The sequence below is a fragment of the Ailuropoda melanoleuca genome, chromosome 7 (assembly GCF_002007445.2).
Source record: "Ailuropoda melanoleuca isolate Jingjing chromosome 7, ASM200744v2, whole genome shotgun sequence".
Lineage (NCBI taxonomy): Eukaryota > Metazoa > Chordata > Mammalia > Carnivora > Ursidae > Ailuropoda > Ailuropoda melanoleuca.
This window is the reverse complement of record NC_048224.1, coordinates 60,647,965-60,671,165: the sequence shown is the minus strand read 5'-3', so window position 1 is coordinate 60,671,165 and position 23,201 is coordinate 60,647,965. Positions and strand designations below refer to the sequence as shown.

At 39.9% G+C, this 23,201-nt stretch overlaps 1 protein-coding gene across 1 annotated transcript in view; it reads right to left on the bottom strand.

Moving 5' to 3' along the window:
- CACNA1B (calcium voltage-gated channel subunit alpha1 B) overlaps nucleotides 1–23,201 on the bottom strand; it is a gene marked incomplete at its 5' end in the record, with an annotated part of 170,645 nt that overhangs the window by 61,993 nt on the left and 85,451 nt on the right. The window contains 3 exons of the mRNA XM_034663768.1: nucleotides 22,047–22,264; nucleotides 22,464–22,522; nucleotides 22,624–22,705. Of these exons, the coding sequence (XP_034519659.1) occupies nucleotides 22,047–22,264; nucleotides 22,464–22,522; nucleotides 22,624–22,705 (359 nt within the window). The remainder of the gene's footprint in view (nucleotides 1–22,046; nucleotides 22,265–22,463; nucleotides 22,523–22,623; nucleotides 22,706–23,201) is intronic.

The window sequence follows — 23,201 nt, the reverse complement described above, 5'->3', positions numbered from 1 at the left end:
AATGAGGGGCAAAACCCCAGAGTGAAGTGCAGAGGAGACGTGAGTCACTCCATCAGCCCCGAATAGGTCCCTCCCATCACCACGGCACACGTGCGAGAGGAGGCTGGCCTCCATTAGAAGCAAAGGCCCTCCAGGAAGCTCATGTCAAAGAGGAGAGCAAGGCTGAGGCTTGATGCTGGGTGTCAATGCCAACAGAGATTTCACTTCGCTGGCACTCCATTTCATCAGGGTTGTTCCCGTTTGTGTTAGTGTTCTAGTTACAGAGTAGCACAGATATGGCATCATTGCCCTTTACCCTATCTTTCCTATAAGGCCTATTATTTTCAGTGCACGGCGTCTTCAGGAAGGCACACGTCACGTTGCAGCAGGAACGTCTGTAGTTACGAAAGACAGAAAATGATGTTAATCAAAAGCACAGGAAACAATAAGTGTTGGGGAGGATGTGGAGAGAAAGGAGCCCCGTGCACTGTTGGTGGGAATGCAACCCGGTGCAGCCACTGTGGAAAACAGTGTGGAAGTCCCTCAAAAAATGGAAAATAGAATTACCACATGCTCCAGTGATTCCACAACTGAGTATTTACCCAAAGAATAGGAAAATACTAATCAAAAAGATACATGCAACCCTTAAGCTTACAGCAGCATTATTTACAAGAGCCAAACTATGGAAGCAGCCCAAGTGTGAGGTGAGAAAGGAATGGATAAAGAAGATGTGGTTATATATACAATAGAATATCACTCAATATTAAAAAGAATGAAGTCTTGCCATTTGCAACAATATGGATGGATCTAGACAGTATTATGCTAATCGAAATGAGTAAATCCAAGAAAGACAAATACCATATGATTTCACTCATATGTGGAATTTAAGAAACAAAACATTCAAATAAACAAATTAAAAAGAGACCCCCCCCCAAAAAAAAAAAAAACCAAACCCAGACACTTATATACAGAGAAAAAACTGCTGGTTGCCAAAGGGGAGGTAGGTGGGGGAACATGTGAAATAGGTGAAGGAGGTCAAGAGTCCACTTATCATGATAAGCACTGAGTGATGTACAGAACAGCTGCACCAGGGGCATCTGGGGGGTTCAGGCAGTTAAGCATCTGCCTTTGACTCAGGTCATGATCTCAGGGTCCTGGGATCAAGCCCTGCGGCAGGATCCCTGATCAGTGGGGAGTCTGCTTCTCCCTCTCCTTCTGCCCCTGCCACCCCACCCCCACTCGTGCTCTCTCTCTTTCCTCTCAGATAAATAAAAATCCTAGAAGAAAAAAAGAATTGCTGAATCAATCCATTGTACACCTGAAGCTAACATAACACTGTATGTTAATTATACTTCAATGAAAAAGAAAGAAAATGATATAAAGATCTAAGATGCAATATAAAAAGGAAAGCCAAGAAATTGATAAATCTAAATAAACATGATCTTTATAAAGTCAAAACAATAATAATACCTACTTTGTAAGATTAAAAAAAGAACTAAAATGGTGTTCTACAAAGGACAACAATAACAAGGGAGTTGGGAGAAATGTGATTGCAGCCTCTGCTCTAGGATCACAGCATTGCTCAAAAGGGAACTTAGAGTAAAAAATAACTACATAATGTCACGCATGCATGATAGCGATTACAAGGACAACCACTAAAAACAAAAACAGAAATAGACTTCATAGCTTTTAAACTAGTAGAGGCGAAAATGTGATACATAAGCAAATAAACAACCAATTATTCAATATTTCTAAAAGGAAGGAAAAAAGAAAAAAGCATAGGAAAAATGGAACAAGTGTCCCAAGCAAGTCCAAGTAAACTAATATAATAGATACAAGTACACTCCACCTGGCTATTAGCTAACATAGACTATCCAGCTGCATTTTTAAAACATACAGTTGTATGCAGTTTCCAAGACACACGCCTAAAATAAAAAGCCACATAAAGGTCACAAGTCAAAAGACACACCTGCCAAATGTTAAAAAAAAAAAAGTTCAGTTCTATATTCGCATCAGAAAAATACACTTTAAGAAAATCATTAGAGTGACAGGCGGTCAGCATAAGAGGACAAGAGGCTCAGACCTTGTAAGGGTTCACACACATATAAAGAACCCCAAATACAGAAAGCAATATATATCTTAATAGAAGTTTGGGTTTTTTAATGAAGAAATAAAACAAAAAGCCCCACAAAAGAGATTCAGAGACACAGAGCTACTATTTTAGAAACATATACAATAGTACTTGGTCAACTGTTAGACTGTTTTTTATAATGAGCTGGATGTTTCAAACTATTCAAAATAACTGAATTTTATAAATAAAAACAAACACACACACACACGTCCACCAAGAACTGAGAAGTCTAAAAAAATAAAGATTTCAGTGCATCTCACTCAACTATCAGTGGGTCAATCCTGGCAAAATATTAGTGAATATACAGAATATTTAGCAATACAACCGAAAACTTGATTTAGCAGACAAATATAAAAAGGCCAGTGATCAACTGAACATGATTAAACAAAAATAAATTTTAAAAAAAATTTTTAGAAGGCCAGTGTTCCCTAAATTAGTGAAAACATATTCTTCTTTTCTTTTTTTTTTTTAAAGATTTATTTATTTATGTTAAAGAGAGAGAAAGCATGAGTGAAAGGGGCAAAGGGAGAGGGGGAGAGAATCTCAAGCAGACTCCACACCAAGTGCAGAGTCTGACTTGGGGCTTGATCCCACACGCCTGAGATCACGACCTGAACTGAAACGCACAGTTAGATGCTTAACGACTACACCTCTCAGACGCCCTGAAGACATATTCCTCTTAAGCACATGTGGAAACATTTACAAAAGTTGACCATGTGCCAAGCTGTAAAGCAATTATAAAATATCTCAAAGGAAACCATCATACAGGTCATGTTCTCTAAAAACAGTGCAATCAAGTTAGAAATTAAGGCGGTAATCAGAAACAAAAAGATTAATTAGGATTTAAATTTTACGATTAGAAATTGAAAAACAGACTTTAAAGAGTTCATTGGTCAAAAATTATGTATTTAGGCAGTATAACTGTGTCTATATAAAAAAACAAAATAATCTACAGGGAAATTATTTAGGGTAACAAGAAAGCTTACTTGGCAACTCTGTGGCTGGAAACAAAGCCAACAAACATAAAAATACAGTTTTGTAAACAATATCACTTAAAAAACAGAACAAGCAAAATAACAAAGAAAACAAAAAGGAATTTTATGGCAGTGAAACTACTCTGTAAGATACTATAAAGGCAGATATATGTCATTATATATTTGTCCAAACCCTTAGAACATAAAACACCAACAGTGAACTCCAATATAAACTAGGAACTTTGGTGTGGGCTCATTGACTGTAACAAATGCATCCCTTTAGTGGCGGGGGGTGGGGGTTGCTGATAGCAAGGGAGGTTGTACATGCACATGGGCAGTGAGTATATAACAAATCTGTACTTTCTGCTTAAGTTTACCGTGACCCAAAACTGCTCTAAAAAATAAAAAGATAGGCTGTTTAGTATAAGAGAAAAGAGATAAAAATACAAAATCAAAGAAGATAAATATCCTATAATCTTACATTTGAATTACGAATGCCAAAACAATATACGATATATTCTTCTCTTTAAAAAAGAAAAAAAGTACAACATCCATTCACCAAAAACAAACAAACACAAAAAAAAAAAACCTCAACAATGTAGGTTTTAGAGGGAAGGTACCTCAACATAATAAAGCCCTTGTATGAAAAACCCAGAGTTAAGATAATATTCAATGGTGAAAAGCTGAGAGCTATTCCCTTAAGATCAGGTACAAGACTAGATGTCCACTCTCACCACTTTTATTCAACATAGTACTATAATTTCTAGCCACAGCAATCAGACAAGAAAAAGAAATAAGAGGCATTCAAATTGGTAAGGAAGAAATAAAACTTTTACTATTTGCAAATGACATGATACCCTAAAGAGAAAAGCCCAAAGACTCCCCTAAAAAGCTATTAGAACTGATAAATGAATTCAGTAAAGTTGCAGGATACAAAAATCTATATATAGAAATCTGTTGCATTTCTATCCACTAATAATGAAATATCAGAAAGATAAATTAAGAGACTAATCTCACTTACAATTGTACCAAAAGTAATAAAATAAACTTAACCAAAGAGGTGAAAGATCTGTATTTTGAAAACTATAAAATACTGATGAAAGGAATCAAAGATGACATAAATAAATGGAGAGATAGTCCATGCTCATGGATTGGAAGAACAAATACTGTTAAAATGTCCATATTACCCAAAGCAAACTACAGATTTAATGCAATCTCTGTCAAAATACGAACAGCATTTTTCACAGAATTAGAACAAATAATCCTTAAATTAATATGGAACTAAAAAAGCCCTGAATAGCCAAAGCAACCTTGACAAAGAAGGACAAAACTGGAGGTATTACAATCCCAGATTTCAAGATATACTATAAAGCTGTAGGAACCAAAATAGTATGGTACCGGCACAAAAATAGACACATAAATTAAAAGAACAAAACAGAAAACCCCAAAATAAACCCATGTTTATATGGTCAATTAATCTATGACAAAGGAGGCAAGACTATGCAATGGAAAAAAGTCTCTTCAACAAATGGTGTTGGGGGCGGGCCGCCTGGTGGCTCAGTCGGTGAAATGCCTGCCTTTGGCTCAGGTCATGATCCCAGGGAGCCTGCTTCTCCTTCTCCCTCGACCCCTCCCCGCTGCTCACTCTCTCTCCTGTTCTCTCTCTCTCAAAAAAATAAAATCTTTAAAAACAACAACAACAACAAATGGTATTGGAAAATTGGACAGCGACATACAAAAGAATGAAACTGGACCATTATCTAACACCATGCACAAAAATAAACTCAAAATGGGTTAAAGACCTAAATGCGAGGCCTGAAATGATAAAAATCCTAGAAGAGAAAACAGTAATTTCTCTGATATTGGCTATCGCAACATTTTTCTAGATAAATCTCCTGAGGCAAGGGAAACAAAAGCAATATTAATCCATAGGGACTACATCACAATAAAAACCTTCTCAACAGTGAAGGAAACATGGGACAACAACAAAAAAGGGCAACCTATTGAACGGAAGAAGAAATTTGCAAATGACATCCAATAAAGGGTTAGTATCCAAAATATATAAAAAGCTTTTACCAGTCAACCCCAAAACCCCACATAATTCAATTAAAAAATGGGCAGAAGACACGAACATTTTCCCAAAGAAGACATATAGATGGTCAATAGACACATGAAAGGGTGCTCAACATCACTAATCATCAGGGAAATGGAAATCAAAACCACAATGAGATATTACCTCACACCTATCAGAATGGCTAAAATCAAAAATACACAAACAAATGTTGGACAGGATAAAGACAGAAAGGAACACTCGTGCACCATTGCTTGAATGCAAACTGGTGCAGCCACTGTGGAAACAGTATGGAGGTTAATCAAAAAGTTAAATAGAATTACCACGTGGTCCAGCCATTGTACTACTAGGTATTTACCAAAGAATACAAAAACACTAATTCAAAAAGATACACACAGGGGCACCTGGGTGGCTCAGTCAGTTAAGTGTCCAACTCTTGATTTCGACTCAGGTCATGATTTCAGGGTGGTGAGATCGAGCCCCATGTCAGGTTCCACGCTCAGCAAGGAGTCTGCTTGAGATTCTCTCTCTCCCTCTCCCCCTCCTCACCACCACACAGGTGCTCTCTCTCTCAAATAAAAAATAAATAAGTCTAGGGGCGCCTGGGTGGCACAGCGGTTAAGCATCTGCCTTCGGCTCAGGGCGTGATCCTGGTGTTATGGGATCGAGCCCCACATCAGGCTCCTCTGCTGTGAGCCTGCTTCTTCCTCTCCCACTCCCCCTGCTTGTGTTCCCTCTCTCGCTGGCTGTCTCTATCTGTCGAATAAATAAAATAATAAAAAAAATTAAAATAAATAAATAAATAAATAAATAAGTCTTTAAAAAAAAAAAAAAAGATAACATGTACCCCTGTGTTTATTGCAGCATTATTTACAATAACCAAACTGTGGAAGCAGCCCAAGTGTCCATCAATAGACGAATGGATAAAGAAGATGTGATGTACACACACACACACACACACACACACACACACACACACACAATGGAATATTAGCCATAAAACAATGGAATCTTGCCATTTAAACACCAGAGATGGGTCTAAAGAGTATAACACTAAGTGAAATAAGTCAGAGGAAAACAAATACCACATGATTTCACACATATGTGGAACTGAATAAACAAAACAAACCAGCAAAGGAAAAAAGAGACAAACAGACTCTTCACTATAAAGAAAAAAACGGGTGGTCGCCACAGCGGAGGGGGAGGCCGGGGATGCGTGAAACAGGTGAAGGGGATTAAGGGGATACTCATCATGATGAGAATTGAGTAATGCATACAATTACTGAATCACTATATTGCATACCTGCTAATATAGCACTGTACATTAATTATACTGGAATTTAAATAAATAATAATCAGTTATTTAAATTTAAAAGGGAAAAAAAGGGCGCCTGGGTGGCACAGCGGTTGGGCATCTGCCTTCGGCTCAGGGTGTGATCCCGGCGTTACGGGATCGAGCCCCACATCAGGCTCTTCTGCTGTGAGCCTGCTTCTTCCTCTCCCACTCCCTCTGCTTGTGTTCCCTCTCTCGCTGGCTGTCTCTATCTCTGTCGAATAAATAAATAAAATCTTTAAAAAAAATAAATAAATAAATAAAATAAATAAATAAAAGGGAAAAAAAGTTCTGAAAAGGTTGGAAGCAATAAAAACCCAGTAGCAACAACCACATTGCTAAATAAACATCATTTCTCATCAAAGGAGCCGCAGCGTCTCAGATCAGGTTCCACAGAAGCAGACCATAAGATGAGGGGCCATATGCAAGTGACTGATTACTCCCAGAATAAACTGGAAGGAAGTGAGGAAAACAACAGGAAAGAGAAAACAGCCAAGCAAGAGTGCAGTTTCAGATAAAACCATGCAACAGTAGGGTCAGACTGTTCCCACAGGACTCTGGGGTCTGAGTTAGACCTTGAAGTTGTCCCAACCTGAAGCCACAGGGATGGGCTTTCCTACCCTTTACACCACCCCTTCATTAGCTCTGGTCACTGGGGAAATGTATGTCCACCTCCTGTCCTCTCCCTCCAGTGGTCAATGGCAGTCCTCCAGGAGGAGCTGAAGTAAAAGGACGGAAATGTGTAGCAACAGCCAGTGTCCAATACACAGGTCTCCTTGCAGAGATGGCCAACTCCACGTCTGGGTCAGACAAGGTACATAATAACCCTGGAACACGTTGTTATAGATGAAAACTGGAAAGCTACCAAAGACAACTTAGGCATGTGAGGTCAAAAAAAAAGCCAACTGTAAGGGGCTCCCACTGGCCAAAGATGGGACAATCTGAGCACCAAAAGCAATGCCGAGTTCCAAGAACTAAAGCACATCAAACACATTAAAATAAAAAAACTCATAGTGGTAATTCTCATAAATCTGTAATTGGCCATATTTGGAGTTTCCGGACACCAACTCACTATCGTAAAGATCCATACACAAGGGTGCCTGGGTGGCTCAGTTGGTTAAGCATGTGACTCTTGGTCTCAGGGTTGTGAGTTCAAGCCCCACATTGGGCTCTGCACTCAGCAGGGAGTCTGCTTTTCCCTCTTCCTCTGCTCTTCCCCACTCCAGCCCCACCACTTCAAATAAACAAAATCTTTTTAAAATATAAATAAATAAATAAATAAATAAATGCCCATACATAAAGGGATGGAATTATATCTTGCTTAATACAAATACAAACTGTATTCCAAATAGTTGATGAGGAAAGTTCTTCCTTACAGAAAAGGTACAAATAATAAATGCATAAAGAATGACAGAATCATAAATTCACCATTGTGTGATACATAATGAAATAACAGACCTGGGTACCAAACATCAGTGTCTACTAAAACCTTAGGGGAAAGGCTGGTAGAGAACTTTACAGTGGAAGGATCAGGCCAAACCACTGTAACATAACCAAAGGGCAACCACGGTGGCGCTATACACTACGTGTCTCCCGAGTCCGGCAACAGGAAGTACACCACCTATGAAGCTTCCCAAAAGAGTTTGATTTGATTCCAATCAAGTCTTTAGATCTGTAGTTTACAAACAAGGGCAATTCTGCCTCCCAGGGACATTCAGTAACCTCTGGAGACATGTTTTAGTTGTCCTAATCAGAGGGTGCTGCTGGTATCTGGAGGGTACAGGCCAGGGACACTGCTGAGCACCGTAACCACAGGCCTGCTAGCACCGACAAAACAAGTTCCGGAAATCTGCCTTAGAGCCAGCCGCCAGCTCACAGGAGACACTGAGGATGGGGGAATGTATTACATGGCACCATGATGCAATCGATCAAATGCAGAACGTGGGCAGTCCTACAGGACAAATGACATAGTTTCTTCAACAAAAAATGGCATCCATAAAATAAGAGGGGAAAACTGTTATAGACGAAAAGAGACACAGATCAAGCAACAGCCGATGAGTGCACCCTGTTTTGATCCTGATACTAACATCCAATTATAAAACATTATTTTTTAGGTAATTGGTAAAATTTAAACTTGGAATAGATATTAATATTATGAAATTATTATCAATATCGCTAGGTGTAATCATGCTTTGTGGCTGTTATACCCTTGTTAGAGATGCTTACAGGCACAGTTAACCCTAAAGTAATATACAAAAAGCATAGAGAAAAAAAGGAGAAGGTTCAAAATGGAGATTATAAAAATGTGGGTAATTGCTTATGGGTGACAGAATACGAGGGTTCATTATACTTGTGTCTCTACTTTCAGTGTTTCCATTTTCCACAATTTTTTTTTTCCTTTAAGCAGCCTGGAGAGAAGACAGAGCCACACAGAAGAGCAATTTAGACTAACAGCTCGTTTCTCCAAAAGAATGACAGGAGGCAGAAAGACAGTGGACTGGTTGCGCTATGGACAGAAAATAATTAACAAACTAGAATTCCATATAAAACAAAACTACTTTTTCCTAACAATGGTAAAATAAATATTTTTTTCAAGCAAACTGAGAGAATTTACCACCATCAAACCTCACTAAAAGAAATCAGAAAAGATGTTCTTCAAACACAAGCGGGGAAAAGCCAAATGGACGAACCAAAATACAAGAATTGGTGAAATATTAGAAGGTATAATGTTATCAACAGAAAAAAACCCACATAAAGAAACTTCTGCCATGTGGAAATTCAAAACTACACTTAAAAATAAGTCAGGGAACAAATAAGAAATCATAATGAAACCTGGAAAAAGATTTAGAAGTATGAAAACTATGGCATTTCAAAACTCATGAGACACAACAAAACCCTTCTTAGAGTAAAGGTTAAAGACTTAAACACATTAGCAAAGTGGAGAGCCTAAGTGCCAGGAGCTGAATAACCAACTGATAACTGGGAAGAAGAATGTTAAGATGAAGATAAAGAAAGTGGAAGAAAAAATAATAAGAAGAAGAGAAATAAAACAAAAAACAAAGATACAGTGAAGAAGATCAAGAAAGCCAAAAATTGAGACTACCAAAAATAGTCTATTTAACTTGACAAACATTTAGAGAAAAACGGGGTTACCAAGAGGAAGAAAGAAGGAAGGAAATTAGAAATGCCACAGTGACCGCAACCACAAATCCAGCAGAAATGAAAAAGATAAAAGGCTGTCCCACAGATAATGGCAGTCACCTACACTCAAGTTTTCCCCGTATCCTCCATCAGGTACAGAACCAACGAGGAAAGGTAACAGAATAACCCACAATCCCCACTATAGCATATGGGAAATAAGAAAAGTACAAGATTGAACTCACACGTAAGTACAATCAGGCATCAAGCAGGGATTGTGTGGAGCAGGGAAAGGAGAGCAGGATCAGGGTGACGGTGGGACACAGACACATCGACAAGCGTTTGTCCATGGAAGACAGGGTCCCACCCTAAGCAGAGGAATACTGAGGTCAGAGCCCTACTACTGGGGACTCCCGGGAAGCACACTGCTTCTGGAGGCAAAAGGCATACTTGGAAGGGAGAAGCACACTTCAGTGGCTTTTTGATGAAGGGGAAGAAAGAAACAGGTGGCTGCGGTCCAGGGTCCTCCAGAGGTGGGTGTCGCCACTGAACTAGAACTACACAGCACTCCCAACAGGGCACCGCCGAATAAAGAGCCTGCATTTCACTGCACTAACAGAAGAGGGTGCTCTTGAACCAGAGAGCAAGGGAGCCACCCGAGCCCTTCCGGCTTCTCCACAAAATCACATGAAATTACTGGTCTAGGAAAATTCAACAAGCTTCCTCGTTATGAGAAAATGGAACCCAACATTCCTACAAAGCTTCTACCGAAAGGAAACAGAAAGTAAGGGTGAAATGTTTCAGCTAATAAAAATACTCCAGAAAAAAACAACTGCAAAGTAGAGGAAAAGCAAACTACAACACAACTTTCTAACATGAATCAAATATAACTAAACCAGGGATTACTAATAAGATAAACCACCACAGCTACAATTAAAAGCCCAAAATAAAAATGTGGGGAAAACCAGGAGATGTGAGATGAGAGCTGACCAAACTCAGGAGAGAAATTGAAAAAGAAATCATTTGAGAAATGAAGTTAAAGAGAAAGATAAGACTGCCTCAGAAACCACAAGGAGTCCAAGGGAAAACAGACATGACTGAAATTATAGCAAGATGAAAAGAAGACAGGGGTCAAATAAGCCAAGAGGAAAAGTATGAAACAGGGAATGAGTTTTCAAAAGAATCCAAGAGAAAGTTATACATAGAAGAAAAAGTAGACCAACGTCTATATAATTGGAACATCTGAAAAACCAAAGTAAAACAATGTAACAGAACTAACATTTCAGACTATAATCCCAGAATTTTTTCCTGAAATGAAACAGCATCTGTCAATTGATTTTTGATAAAAGTACCAAAGAAATTCTATGAAAAAAGGATAACCTTTTCAACGAGCAGCAACAGAACAAATGCATGCCCATGCAGGGGGGAGGAGGGTGGGGAATAAAAACTCTTCTAACCTCACCTCATGCCATATAGAAAAATTAACTCAAGATAAGCTCTTGGAAAGATCCATCCCACTAAGCACAATGAAAGCCCCTAGGCATCCTATATAAGGCAAACATAAGATTCTGAAAGGTAGAGAGAAGCCAGATCAGTTAGGGACCTTGGGGCCTGAGGAACAACAAGTTTTTCTTTTCTGGGTTTTGTATATGCCTCAACTAATCTTGGTGCAGGAGAAGCCAGCAACCCTGAAATCTCAGCAGCCACAGATTTTTAAAAGCCCCCCCAAAAACCAGCTCTCCCTAATGACAGGACGAGGAAAGATACAGCCTAGAAAGACAGGAAACTTATAGACAATAGCCACTCCACTACAGCCAAGCACACCAGAAGAAACTGCAGCTCTACCTTGGCTCATATGAGCAGAGACCAAGTCGGAAGTGCAGACTTCTATCCTCAGTAGCCTGTAATGAGGTACCCCAAAGCCCCAGCCAGGGTGGGATCAGAAAAAGCCAAGTGGGGGGCAGAGACTTTCATCCTCACCCTGTGGGAACAAGACCCCCAATCCATGGGATATCAGTAAAGATCACATGGGTAGCCTGAACTGCAATTTCTACCCAGAAATACCCTTCCTTTTACCTGCCAGAGTGAATCATAGTAGAAAGCCAGGACTTTACCACCACCCAGAGGTAATGAAGTCTACCCCCACTGTGTCAGTGGAGGTCGTGTGGGGAGCAGTAACAAGGCATTCCCACCTCTCTCAGATAGGGTGGTGTCAGTGGAGCCCCAGCAGGAACAAGGAGCCTGCTCCCACTGGGTGTGGATGTCAAGGAAAGTCAAATGAGGAACCTGTGCTTTCACCCCCATCTGTCAGTAATTAAGCAGTTCACCCACCCTCCCCGACTGGAGGGGTATCACAGTAGGCCAGCTAAAACAGAAAACTTGAGTAAAACTCAGAGGTCTATGAGATAATATTAAAATATCTAGGGTTCAATTAAAAAATCACTTGTCACACCAAGAACCAGGAAAATGTTAATTTGAATGAGAAAAGACAACCAATAGACACCAAGATGATACAGATGTTAGAATTATCTGAAAATAATTTTAAAGCACCCATCATTAAAATGCTTTGGCAGACAATTAAAAACACACTTGAAACAAATGAAAAAATAGAAAACCTCAGCAAAGAAATAGAAAATCATAGCAAAGAAATAGAAGATATAAAGAATTAAATATAAATTTTAGAACTGAAAAATACAATAACTAAAATGAAAAACTCAGCAGATGGGCTCAACAGCAGAATGGAAGGCACAGAGGAAGGAATCAGTGAGCTGGAAGACAGAACAATAGAAATTACCCAATCGGAACAACAGAGAGAAAATAGACTGAAAAAAGTGAACAGAGCTTCAGGGACCTCTGGGACTAGGACAAAAGAGCTACCATTCATGTCAACAGAATCCTGGAAAGAAAAGAGAAAGAGGGTGGAGCTGAAGATGTATTCAAAGACAGAATGGGTGAAAAAATTTCCAAATCTGGCAAAAGACACAAACCTACAAATTCAAGAAGCCGAGCAAATCCCAAACACAATAACCCTAAAGAAACCCATGCCAAAATACATCATAATCAGACTTCTGAAATATAAAGACAAAGCAAAAATCTTGAAAGCAGCGAGAGAGAAACAACAGCTTACCTATAGGAAGAAAACAATTCGAATGACAGTGGATTTCTCATCAGAAACCATGGAGGTCAGAAGGAAGAGGCACACGTTTTTTCAAGTGCTGAAAAAAAAAGAACTGTCAACCTAGAATTTACACGCAATGAAAACATCCTTCAGGAATGAAGGGAAAATCCAGACACTCTCAGATGAAGGAAAACTTAAGAGAACTTGTCACCTGCAGACCTGCCCTAAAAGAAATACTAAGGAAGCCCCTCTAAACAGAAAGTAAATTATGAAAGAGGAAATACTGGAATATCAGGAAGGAAGAAAGAACAACAGAAGTAAAAGTATGGGTAAATACAACACACTTTCCTTCTCCTCTTGAGTTTTCTAAACTATGTTTGACAGTTGAAGGAAAAATTATAACACACACTGATGTGTTTTTAAATATATGTAGAGGAAATGATTATGACATTTATAAATAGGAAGGAAAAGAGGTAAACCTACTATATTTCACTTAAACTGGTAAAATAAAAACCCCAGTAGACTGGGATAAGTTATATATATATATAATGTAATATCTAGAGCAACCATTAAAAAAAATACAAAGATATACACTCAAAAGTACTAAAGATAAATCAAAATGAAATTCCAAAATACATACAAGTAACCCACAGGAGGGGGGGGAAAGGGAAAGAAAAGAAACTAGGGAAATAAAAAACAGAAAGAATAAACAAAAATTAAACAGCAGACTTGTTATAACATATACAATTACATCAAATGTAAATGGTCTGAATATGCTAAATAAAAAACAGAACTGAAAAAGTGGATTAAAAACATGACCCACCCATATGCTGTCTATAAGAAACTCACGTAAAATATAACCATATAGCTAGTTTGAAAGTAAAAAAGTGAAAAAGATATACCATGCAAATATTCACCAAAATAAAGTAGGAGTAGGTATATTCATATCAGATAAAGTAGACATCAGACCAAGGAAAATTATCAGGTACAGAAAGACACATTACACAATGAAAAAAGAGTCAGCCTTCCAAGAAGATAGCAATTCTAAATGTGTACGTACTCAACAGTGACGTGACACACATGAAGCAAAGCCGTATAGAACTGAAAGAAGACACAGCCAAATCCACACTTAGAGTTGCAGACTTGAACACCCTTTCCCAGCAACTGACAGATCTAGACAGAAAATTAGCAATAACTTATCCCAGTCTACTGGGGTTTTTATAATTCAGCAATATATAGAAATAACTGCACACATAATGACCAGTAGAGTTCACCCCAGGGATGCAAGGCTGACTTAATATTTGAAGACCCATCAATATAAACTACCATATTACAAACAAAAAACTACATGATCCCATCAACTGATGCAGAAAATCATTTGACAAAATTTAGCACTGATCTAATATAAAAACTCTCAGAAGAAAAAGGAATAGAGGCGAACTTCCTCAACTTGGTAAAGAACATCTACCAACCCCCCCCACAAAAAAACCCCCAAAAACTAAAAACTAAAGCTAACATCATACTTCACGTTGAAAGACTACATGTTCCCTCCTTCCACAAGACGGGAATAAGAGAAGGAGTCAGGTGGCTGACAGCACAACGAGAGAGAAAAAGGAAATAAAAGACACACACCAGAAAGTGAAAAATGAACTGCCCATGAGCAGATGACTTGATTCTGTATGCAGAAAATCCCAAGGAATCTACAAACACCTGGGGGAAATACAAGCCACAATTACATGACACCAAATGTCAGAATCTATAGCATACAATTAAATTAGTAATCAGAGGAAAATTCATAACCTTAAATAATCATGTAACAAAAATTAAAAAATAAAGTAAACTCAGTCTCTAACTGAGGAAGCTAGTAAAGGAACAACAAAGTAAACAAAAAGGCAAGAGGGAAATAATAAATATAAAACTGGAAAGTAACAAGTTAAAAATCAAAACCACAGTAGAACTAATAAATAAAATAAATAAAATAAAACAAAATAAAATTTCTTTTTTATGAAAACCTACAGAATATATAAATCACTAATCTAATCAAGGAAAAAAAGAGGAATACATAAAATACACAGGATAAAAAAACAGGAAATTTTTTAAAAAAACGTACGTCACTTCTTTGCATAACTATATATATGTAAATTGGAAAACCTAGATCGAATAATCATTTCCAAGGAAATTATAATTTACCAAACAGATCTCAGAAGATAAGAAGTTTAAACAATATCCATACAGAATAGAGACATTATCAAAGAATTGTCCCTTCCCAAAGACCAGAGCCAGATGATTTCACAAGGGAATTCTACCAAATCTTTAAAGACCAAGCAATCCTGATGCTACTTAAACTATCCCAGAAAAGGAAAAGAAGAAAACGTTCGAATTCCTTTTGTGAATCAGTAAGAGGCATATCATACAGACCACCTTGGGTACATTCTCCCCACAGAGTGGCCCTCAATTTTATAATACCCTCACTTCAGGAAAACATGCGTCACGCATTACAATGTTGTTGGGGTTTTTTTGGATGACATTTGTTAGGAAAAATGTTTACTTCCCCCAAACCCAATATAACATTTTTTAAAGATTTGTTTGAGAGAGAAAGAGAGAGAGCTGGGGAGGAGGGGCAGAGGGAGAGGAAGCAGACTTCCCGCTGAGTGCAGAGCCAGACCCAGGGCTCAATCCCACGACTCCTGAGATCTGGACCCGAGCAGAAATCAAGAGTCCGCTACTGAATCGACTGAGCTAGTTAGGCACTCCTAAATATAACATTTTTAACCAAAAAAATGAGGGGAAAAACGCTCAGCCAAGATTTCAAGTTCAGTTTAGAATTATGTGTGGGAAAAATATAAATACACAAATAAGTAAATAAATAAATATTTAAGAAAATTAAAAAAAATTTTAAAGAATTATGTGTGGATGTTTCTGAAAAGTGCAATAAGCTTCAATAAAGGAGGTGATGGGTAGTAAGGAGGGCACGTATTGCATGGTGCACTGGGTGTTATACGCAAGTAATAAATCATGGAACTTAAAAAAAATTTAATTAATTAATTAAAAAAAAAAAGGAGGTGTCCAAAGCGATTGCTTGCTAACAGCTATTTTAACTGTGGTGATCAGGGAACAATGTGTTAAGCATTTTGTGTCCTAATATGATAGTTTTTACTTTTCAGTGTTTAACTGTGCTTTAGTTATATTTTTAAAGATTTATTTATTTTTAGAGAGAGATTGATAAAGAAAGCACAAGCAAGGGGAGGGGCAGCAGGAGAGAATCTCAAGCAGACTCCCCACTGACCATGGAGTCCGACACGGGGCTTGATCTCAAAACCTGAGATCATGACCTTAGCCGAAATCAAGAGTCAGACACTTAACCGACTGAGCCACACAGGTGCCCCAGTTATATTTTTTAAAATTTATTGGAGATTTTGAGTGCAACCAACTTTAATACATTATAATTGTATAGTACATTATAATTTTCCCATTTAAGATAATAGGAAATGGAAACATTACATTTAGTTTTCACTAATGGATTAATGAAGCTAAACATAAGGGAACTATATAGCATTCACATCTAAACCTTATGATACTTGAACATAGGATAAGAAAGCTACAGAACACATCTCATTTTAAAATGTGCAATTATATAAGACTGATGAATCACTGACCTCTATACTTCTGAAACCAATAATACATTATATGTTAATTAATTGAATTTAGGCTTAAAAAATAATAAAATAAAATATGCAATATAATGATTGATAAGAAATACATATTTGGCCACTCAGATGACCACAATATGCATTTGGCCTTCATCCACAGTTCCTGAGAACGCTTCAGAGTCATAAAGGTGGCACAGGTATCCTCTTACTAATGAAGGTGACTTCTGGACTCCACCCAAGGATTGGAGCTGGTTGCTAGGAGGACTAACCACATGATTAGAGGGTTGAGACGTTCAGCCTCCACCCTACTTCCAGGGAGGGAATAGAGGCTGGAGGATGAATCAGCCAATGGCCAATGACTATTTCAGGACTGCACCAAAGCCTCCATAAAAACTCAAAGACTGGGTTCAGAGAGCCTCTGGGTTGGTGAACAGGTGGACATTGGGAAGCGTGGCATGCCAAAAGAGGGCATGGAAGCTCCACACTCTTTCCCCGGACCTCACCTCTGTATCTCTTCATCTAGCTACTGATTGCTATCCTTTATCATATCCTTTAACAAACTGGTAAACGTAAGTGTTTCCCTGAGTTCTGTGAGCAAATTAAAGAACTTCAGGAGGAGGTGTTGCAACCTCCAATCTGTAACTGATGGGTCAGAAGCACAGGTGACAGCCTGGGGTTTCTGACTGGTGTCTGAAGTGCAGCGTGGGAAGCAGTCTTATAGGACTGTACCCTTAAACTGTGAAACCTGATGCTATCTATTGGTAGGGAGTATCAAAACTGAGTTGAATTCTCAGACAAACCAGGCAAGGCATTACAAGAAAAAGAAAACGATAGACCAGTATCTCTCATGAACATAGATGCAAAAATTCTTAAAAATATATTAGCAAATCAAATCCCAAAAAGTATAAAAAGAATTATATACCATAACCAAGTGGGATCTGTCCCAGGTATTCAAGGCTCTTCCAACATCTGAAAATCAGTTAATGATCACATCAACAGATTAAAAAAGAAAAGTCACTTGATCATATCAATAGATGCAAAAAAACCATATGACAAAATTCAACACCCATTCATCATAAAAACTCTCAGTAAACTAGGATTAGAGCGGAGCTTTCTCAACTCAATATAGACTATCTTCAAAAAACCTACAGCTCACCTCACACTTAATGATGAGAAACTTGAAGTTTTCCCACTAAGATCAGGTCTACAAGGCAAGGATGTCACCTCTCACCACTCCTTTCAACATCATGTTGGAAGTCCTTGCTAATGCAATAAAACAAGAAAAGGAAATAAAACATATACAGATTCGGAAGGAAGACATAAAACTGTCTTTGTTCAGAGATGACATGATATCTATATAAAAAATCCAAAAGAATCAACAACAACAACAAAAACCTCCTGGCACTCAAAGTGATTTTAGCAAGGTTGCAGGATACAAGGCTGATACACAAAAGTCAATTACTTTCCTATTTATCAACAATGAATAAATGAAATTTGGAATTAAAAGCACAGTATCGTTTATATTTACTCCTCCCAAAATGAAATTCTTAAGTATAAATCTAACAAAATATCTACAGGACCTACATATGAAAAACTGAAACTCTGAGGAATGAAATCAAAGAGCTAAATAAAGAAGTGTTCCATGTTCATAAACAGGAAGAGTCGGGGCGCCTGGGTGGCACAGCGGTTAAGCGTCTGCCTTCGGCTCAGGGCGTGATCCCGGCGTTATGGGATCGAGCCCCACATCAGGCTCCTCTGCTATGAGCCTGCTTCTTCCTCTCCCACTCCCCCTGCTTGTGTTCCCTCTCTCGCTGGCTGTCTCTATGTCTGTCAAATAAATAAATAAAATCTTTAAAAAAATAAAAATAAACAGGAAGAGTCAATATTGTCAAGGTGCCAGTTCTTCCCAACTTGACCTATAGATTAAATGCAATCCCAATCAAAATCTCATCAAGTTATTTTATGGATATTAGCAAAATGATTCTAAAGTGTATATGGAGAAGCAAAAGACCCAGAACAGCCAACACTTCAATATAGAAGGAAAAGAACGAAGTTAGAGGACCAATGCCACCCAACTTTAAGACTCACTATAAAGTTACAGTGATCAAGACAGTATCGTATCAGTGAAAGAACAGACAAATAAAACAACAGAACAGAATAGAAAGCTCAGAAATAGACCCCGGAAATATAGTCAACTGATCACTGATAAAGAAGCAAAGATAATCAGTGGGGCAAAGATCATCTCTTCAACAACTGATGCTAGAAAAACTGGATGTCCACATGTGAAAATGAATATGGACACAGGCATTACAGAAGTGAAGTCAAAATGGCTCCTAGGCCTAAATGTGAAATGCAAAACTATAAAACTCCTAGGGGATGACACAGGAGAAAACCTAGATGACCTTGTTTATGATGATCTTTTTTTAGGTTCGACACCAAAGATACGATCCATGAAAGAAATAAGGGATCAGCTGGACTTCACTAAAATTAAGAAATTCTGCTCTGTGAAAGACAACATCAAGAAAACAATCAGATGAGCCACAGATGCAAGAAAAAAATCTGCAAAAAACATATCTGATAAAAAAAAAAGTGTTATCTAAAATTTACAATGAACTCTTAAAAATCGGAAATAAGAAAACAACCTAATTAGGGGGCGCCTGGGTGGCACAGCGGTTTAGCGTCTGCCTTTGGCTCAGGGCGTGATCCCGGCATTCTGGGATCGAGCCCCACATCAGGCTCCTCCGCTATGAGCCTGCTTCCTCCTCTCCCACTTCCCATCTCTGTCAAATAAATAAATTTAAAAATCTTAAAAAAAAAAAACAACAACCTAATTAAAAAATGGGCTGGAGATCTTAATAGACACCTTACCAAAGAAGATAATGCAGATTGCAAATAAGTATATAAAAACAATGTTCCACATCACACATCATTAGGGAAATGGAAATTAAAACAATCTGATACCACTACACACTTACAGAATGGCCAAAATCTGGAACGCTGACAATACCAAATGCTGGCAAGGATGTGGAGTAATGGGAACTCTCATACGTTACTAGTGGAAATGCAAAATGGTAGAGACAGTTCAGTGGTTTCTTACAAAACTAAACATACTCTTGCCATATGATCCAGCCATTACTCTCCTTGGTATTTACCCAAAGAAGCTGAAAGCAAGTTCACACAAAATCTTGCACACAGATGTTTATGACAGCTTTATTCATAATTGCCAAAATTTAGAAGCCACCAAGATGTTCTCCAGTAGATGAATGGATAAACTGTGGAACACTCAGACAATGGAAATATTATTCAGTGCCAAAAAGAAATGAGCTTTCAAGCCATGAAAAGACATGGAAGAACCTTAAATATATATTGGGAAGTGAAAGAAACCAATCTAAAAAGGCTATGTACTGTATGATTCCAAATATACTGCATTCTGAAAAAGGCAAAACAATGGTCAGTAAAGAGATCTGTGGTTGTTAAAGGTTGGGGAGGGGGAGGGATGAATAGGCAGAGCACAGAGAATTATTAGGGCAGTGCAAATACTCTGTATCATATTATAATGATGGCATATGTCACTGTACGTTTGTCCAAACCCATAGAAGATACAACACCAACAGTGAGCCCTGAAGTGAACCGTAGACTTCGGGTGATTATGACGCATCAGTGTGGGCTTACCCTTGGTCACATACGCACCATCTGGTGGTGAATGTTGACCGTAGGGAGGCTATGTATGTGTGGGGGCACAGAGTAATGGGAGCACTCTGTACCTTCCTCTCTGTTTTGTTTTGAACCTTAAACTGCTCTTTAAAAAATTACGTATCAGATTTTTTTCAAGTAAGAAAATAAAAAAGTCAGCAAAAGACATGAACAGGTATCTCACCAAATAAGATATACGGATGGCAAATAAGCATATTAAAAGACGCCCAACATCATATGTCATTAGGGAATTGCAAAACAGAACAATGAAATACCATTACATACTTATTAGAATGGCAAAAATACAAAACACTGACAATACCAGATGCTGGAGAGGGTGTGGAGAAACAGGGTCTCTCATTCGTCGCTGGTGGGAATATAAAATGATACAGCCACTTTGTTAGAATGCTTGCCAGTTCCTTACAAAACCAAACACAATCTCACCTTACAATCCAATAGTCATGCTCTTAGCTATTTGCACAAATGAGTTGAAAATATATGTCTGTACAAAATCCTGAACATAGATGCTTATAATAGCCTTAATCATAATCGCCAAAATTTAGAAGATGTCCTTCAACCGGTGGACGGATAAACTGTGGTCCATCCAGCCAATGGAAATATCATTCAGTGCTAAAAAGAAATGAGCCATCAAGCCATGAAAAGACATGGAGGAACCTTAAATGCATCTTGGTAAGTGAAAGAATCAGGCTACACACTGTATGATTACAACTATATGACATTCTGGAAAAGGCAGAACTACAGAAACAGTAAAAAGATCAGTGGTTACCAGGGGTTGGGGAAGAAGGGCCGCGCCTGACTCATGGACAAAATCCAGGTAGAAACCCTGGGCTCATCCTCAAGCTTCGCCAGAGAGAGTCAGACCAGGGGGTTGCTTTCCAGGGGTCTGGGAAGACAGACCCATTAGTACCCATGAGAGGTGAAACAAGAGAATGGGCAAGGGAAAGCTTCCTCCCAAGGAAGCAAAGAGGAGGGAAGCCTAAGCAGCCAGAGCCGGCCACCTCCCATTGCTACCCCTGGCATTGTACACTGGTTCACAGGCCCCAGATGAAAGCACCTACACAAGAGATAAGGGGGTACGCACACGCCTATGTGTGTGGACACATCTGCAAATGCAAGCAGGCACTTTGTGGTCAAGACCTAAATCCTCATCTGGCCTTGCATGTCCGTGCTGCTTCTGTGGCCTCTCGGTCTCCCCCGGGAATGCTTCCTCTATCTTTGGTGCTCACAGGACATCTGTGCACCTCCTACACACAGTGTGAGGGGACTGTATTTGATCCCTACAGGTCTCTCCCTACTAGATGGAGTGATCTGCAGACAGGAACAGCATCTGGTTCGCCCTGTGCCCTCAGTGCCTGCACATGGTCAGGACCTCACGAATGTGTGAGTGAGTAAGTGAGTGAGTGACTGAGGGGAAGAAGAAAAGGGCTCAGGCAAAGATCTGTGGGGACCTCAGAGCAGGGATGATAGGGCACGTAAGTCGTGGGAAGACCACCGACTAGCTGTCAGCCCCCATCAAGTCTGGGGCCATGGTCCGTAGCAGCTTTCATGTAACTATGAAAAGTCATGACCGTCCTGAAGTCTGTCTTCCTGATGAGACTATTAGCCCCCCAAGGGCAGCTCTGGTCCTGCTCCCTCCTACTGTCCCCAGCACTCTAACACCATGCCTGGCACTGAGCTGGTAACTTGAAAATATTTTTGGAAGAGAGGAGAATAGAGCTTAAATGACACATAATAGTAACAGGCTCCTCTGGGCCACTGGAAAACAAAGAGATATCAAGGCACGGATGCTGACCACAAAGGACTTCCTCTCCAGCTGGTGGCACAGTTCACACAGGCATGCTCCGTCCCCAAGCAGCTATCATGGACGGGTTGGGGGGGGAGAGCAAACTGGGCCCACACAAGGTGGGCCCTGCCCCGCTGATACAGGGAGATACTCACTGGGAACAGCCGTGGTCTCCCCAGGAGGGGCGGTCAGCGTCACTGGGATATGCACAGTAGCACTCAGGTCTGAGGGTTGACTGCCCATCCGCGTGACATTCCGCTGATTATCTGCATCCTCTGGCTGTCCCTCCACCTTCTGTAGGCAAGTGCTGGGCAATGCATGCACAGGGCCCACGCCCACTATCCCACTGGCCTCCAGCTCACAGTGTGGTTCTCTGCAACCAAGAATGCACATCAGAGTCAGATGCAGCCCCAAACTGCTATTCAGCCTGCAAAATCCAGCTCCTTATGCCCCTATCCAGAACAAATAAATCCCTGATTACTTCCTCTGCTACTCTGGCATTTCATACGGGTTTTATCCCTTTGCACATTTCTGTGTTTTTAGGTCTGAAAGGTAAAATGGGGCTGACTCACATGTCTGTCCCTGGCACAGACCAGGCATGGCTGGCATCACAATATGTACAGAAAGGGAACTGTATGCAGAATGAAGAAGCCTGTAAGAGGAGGTTTCCCTCAGCTACTCCACCTAGAGCCCCAGCAGATCAAAAGGCCCAGCACAGAGCTCTGCACAGACAGTGCCTGGACTGGGCTGGTCCTGAGCAGCCCCCTCCAGGTGCAGGAGTTCTGGGAGGCTGCTGGCCTTAGCCTGGGGGCTCCTGTTACCCCAGGTTTCTCACTGAGTCAGAGTCAGATCCTGGCCCAGCCAAAAGCAAGCTGGGCGGGGCTGCTGTGGAAGGGTCGGAGGCCCTCTGTGTCGCGGCCACCCAGCCTGCCCCTATTCCCTTCTACCATTCAGCCCAGTGGCCTCCTCAGGCCTCCCTCAGGCTCTCCAATTTTCTCTTTTCCCTGCCCCACTATGCTCTTCCCACGCCAACATGTCCCAAACCAGTCCCAACAATTTCCCTCCCCCATGCCCCCTTTCCCGCCCCGGTGCCTTAGAATAATGGCTGACGTCCACTGAGCATATCCTGCCCCCCCACACAGTTTTAAGCATTCTCCATGTCACCCCAACAAGGCAGAATTGCCACCACCGCAGCGGGAGATGGAGACAGAAGGCGGGGGGACCAGCCAGAATAGAGGCGGCTGCACCCCCACACCTTTGGACCCTGCCCACCCACCCCCCCAGCCCCCTCTCTGGCCAGCGGCTCCATC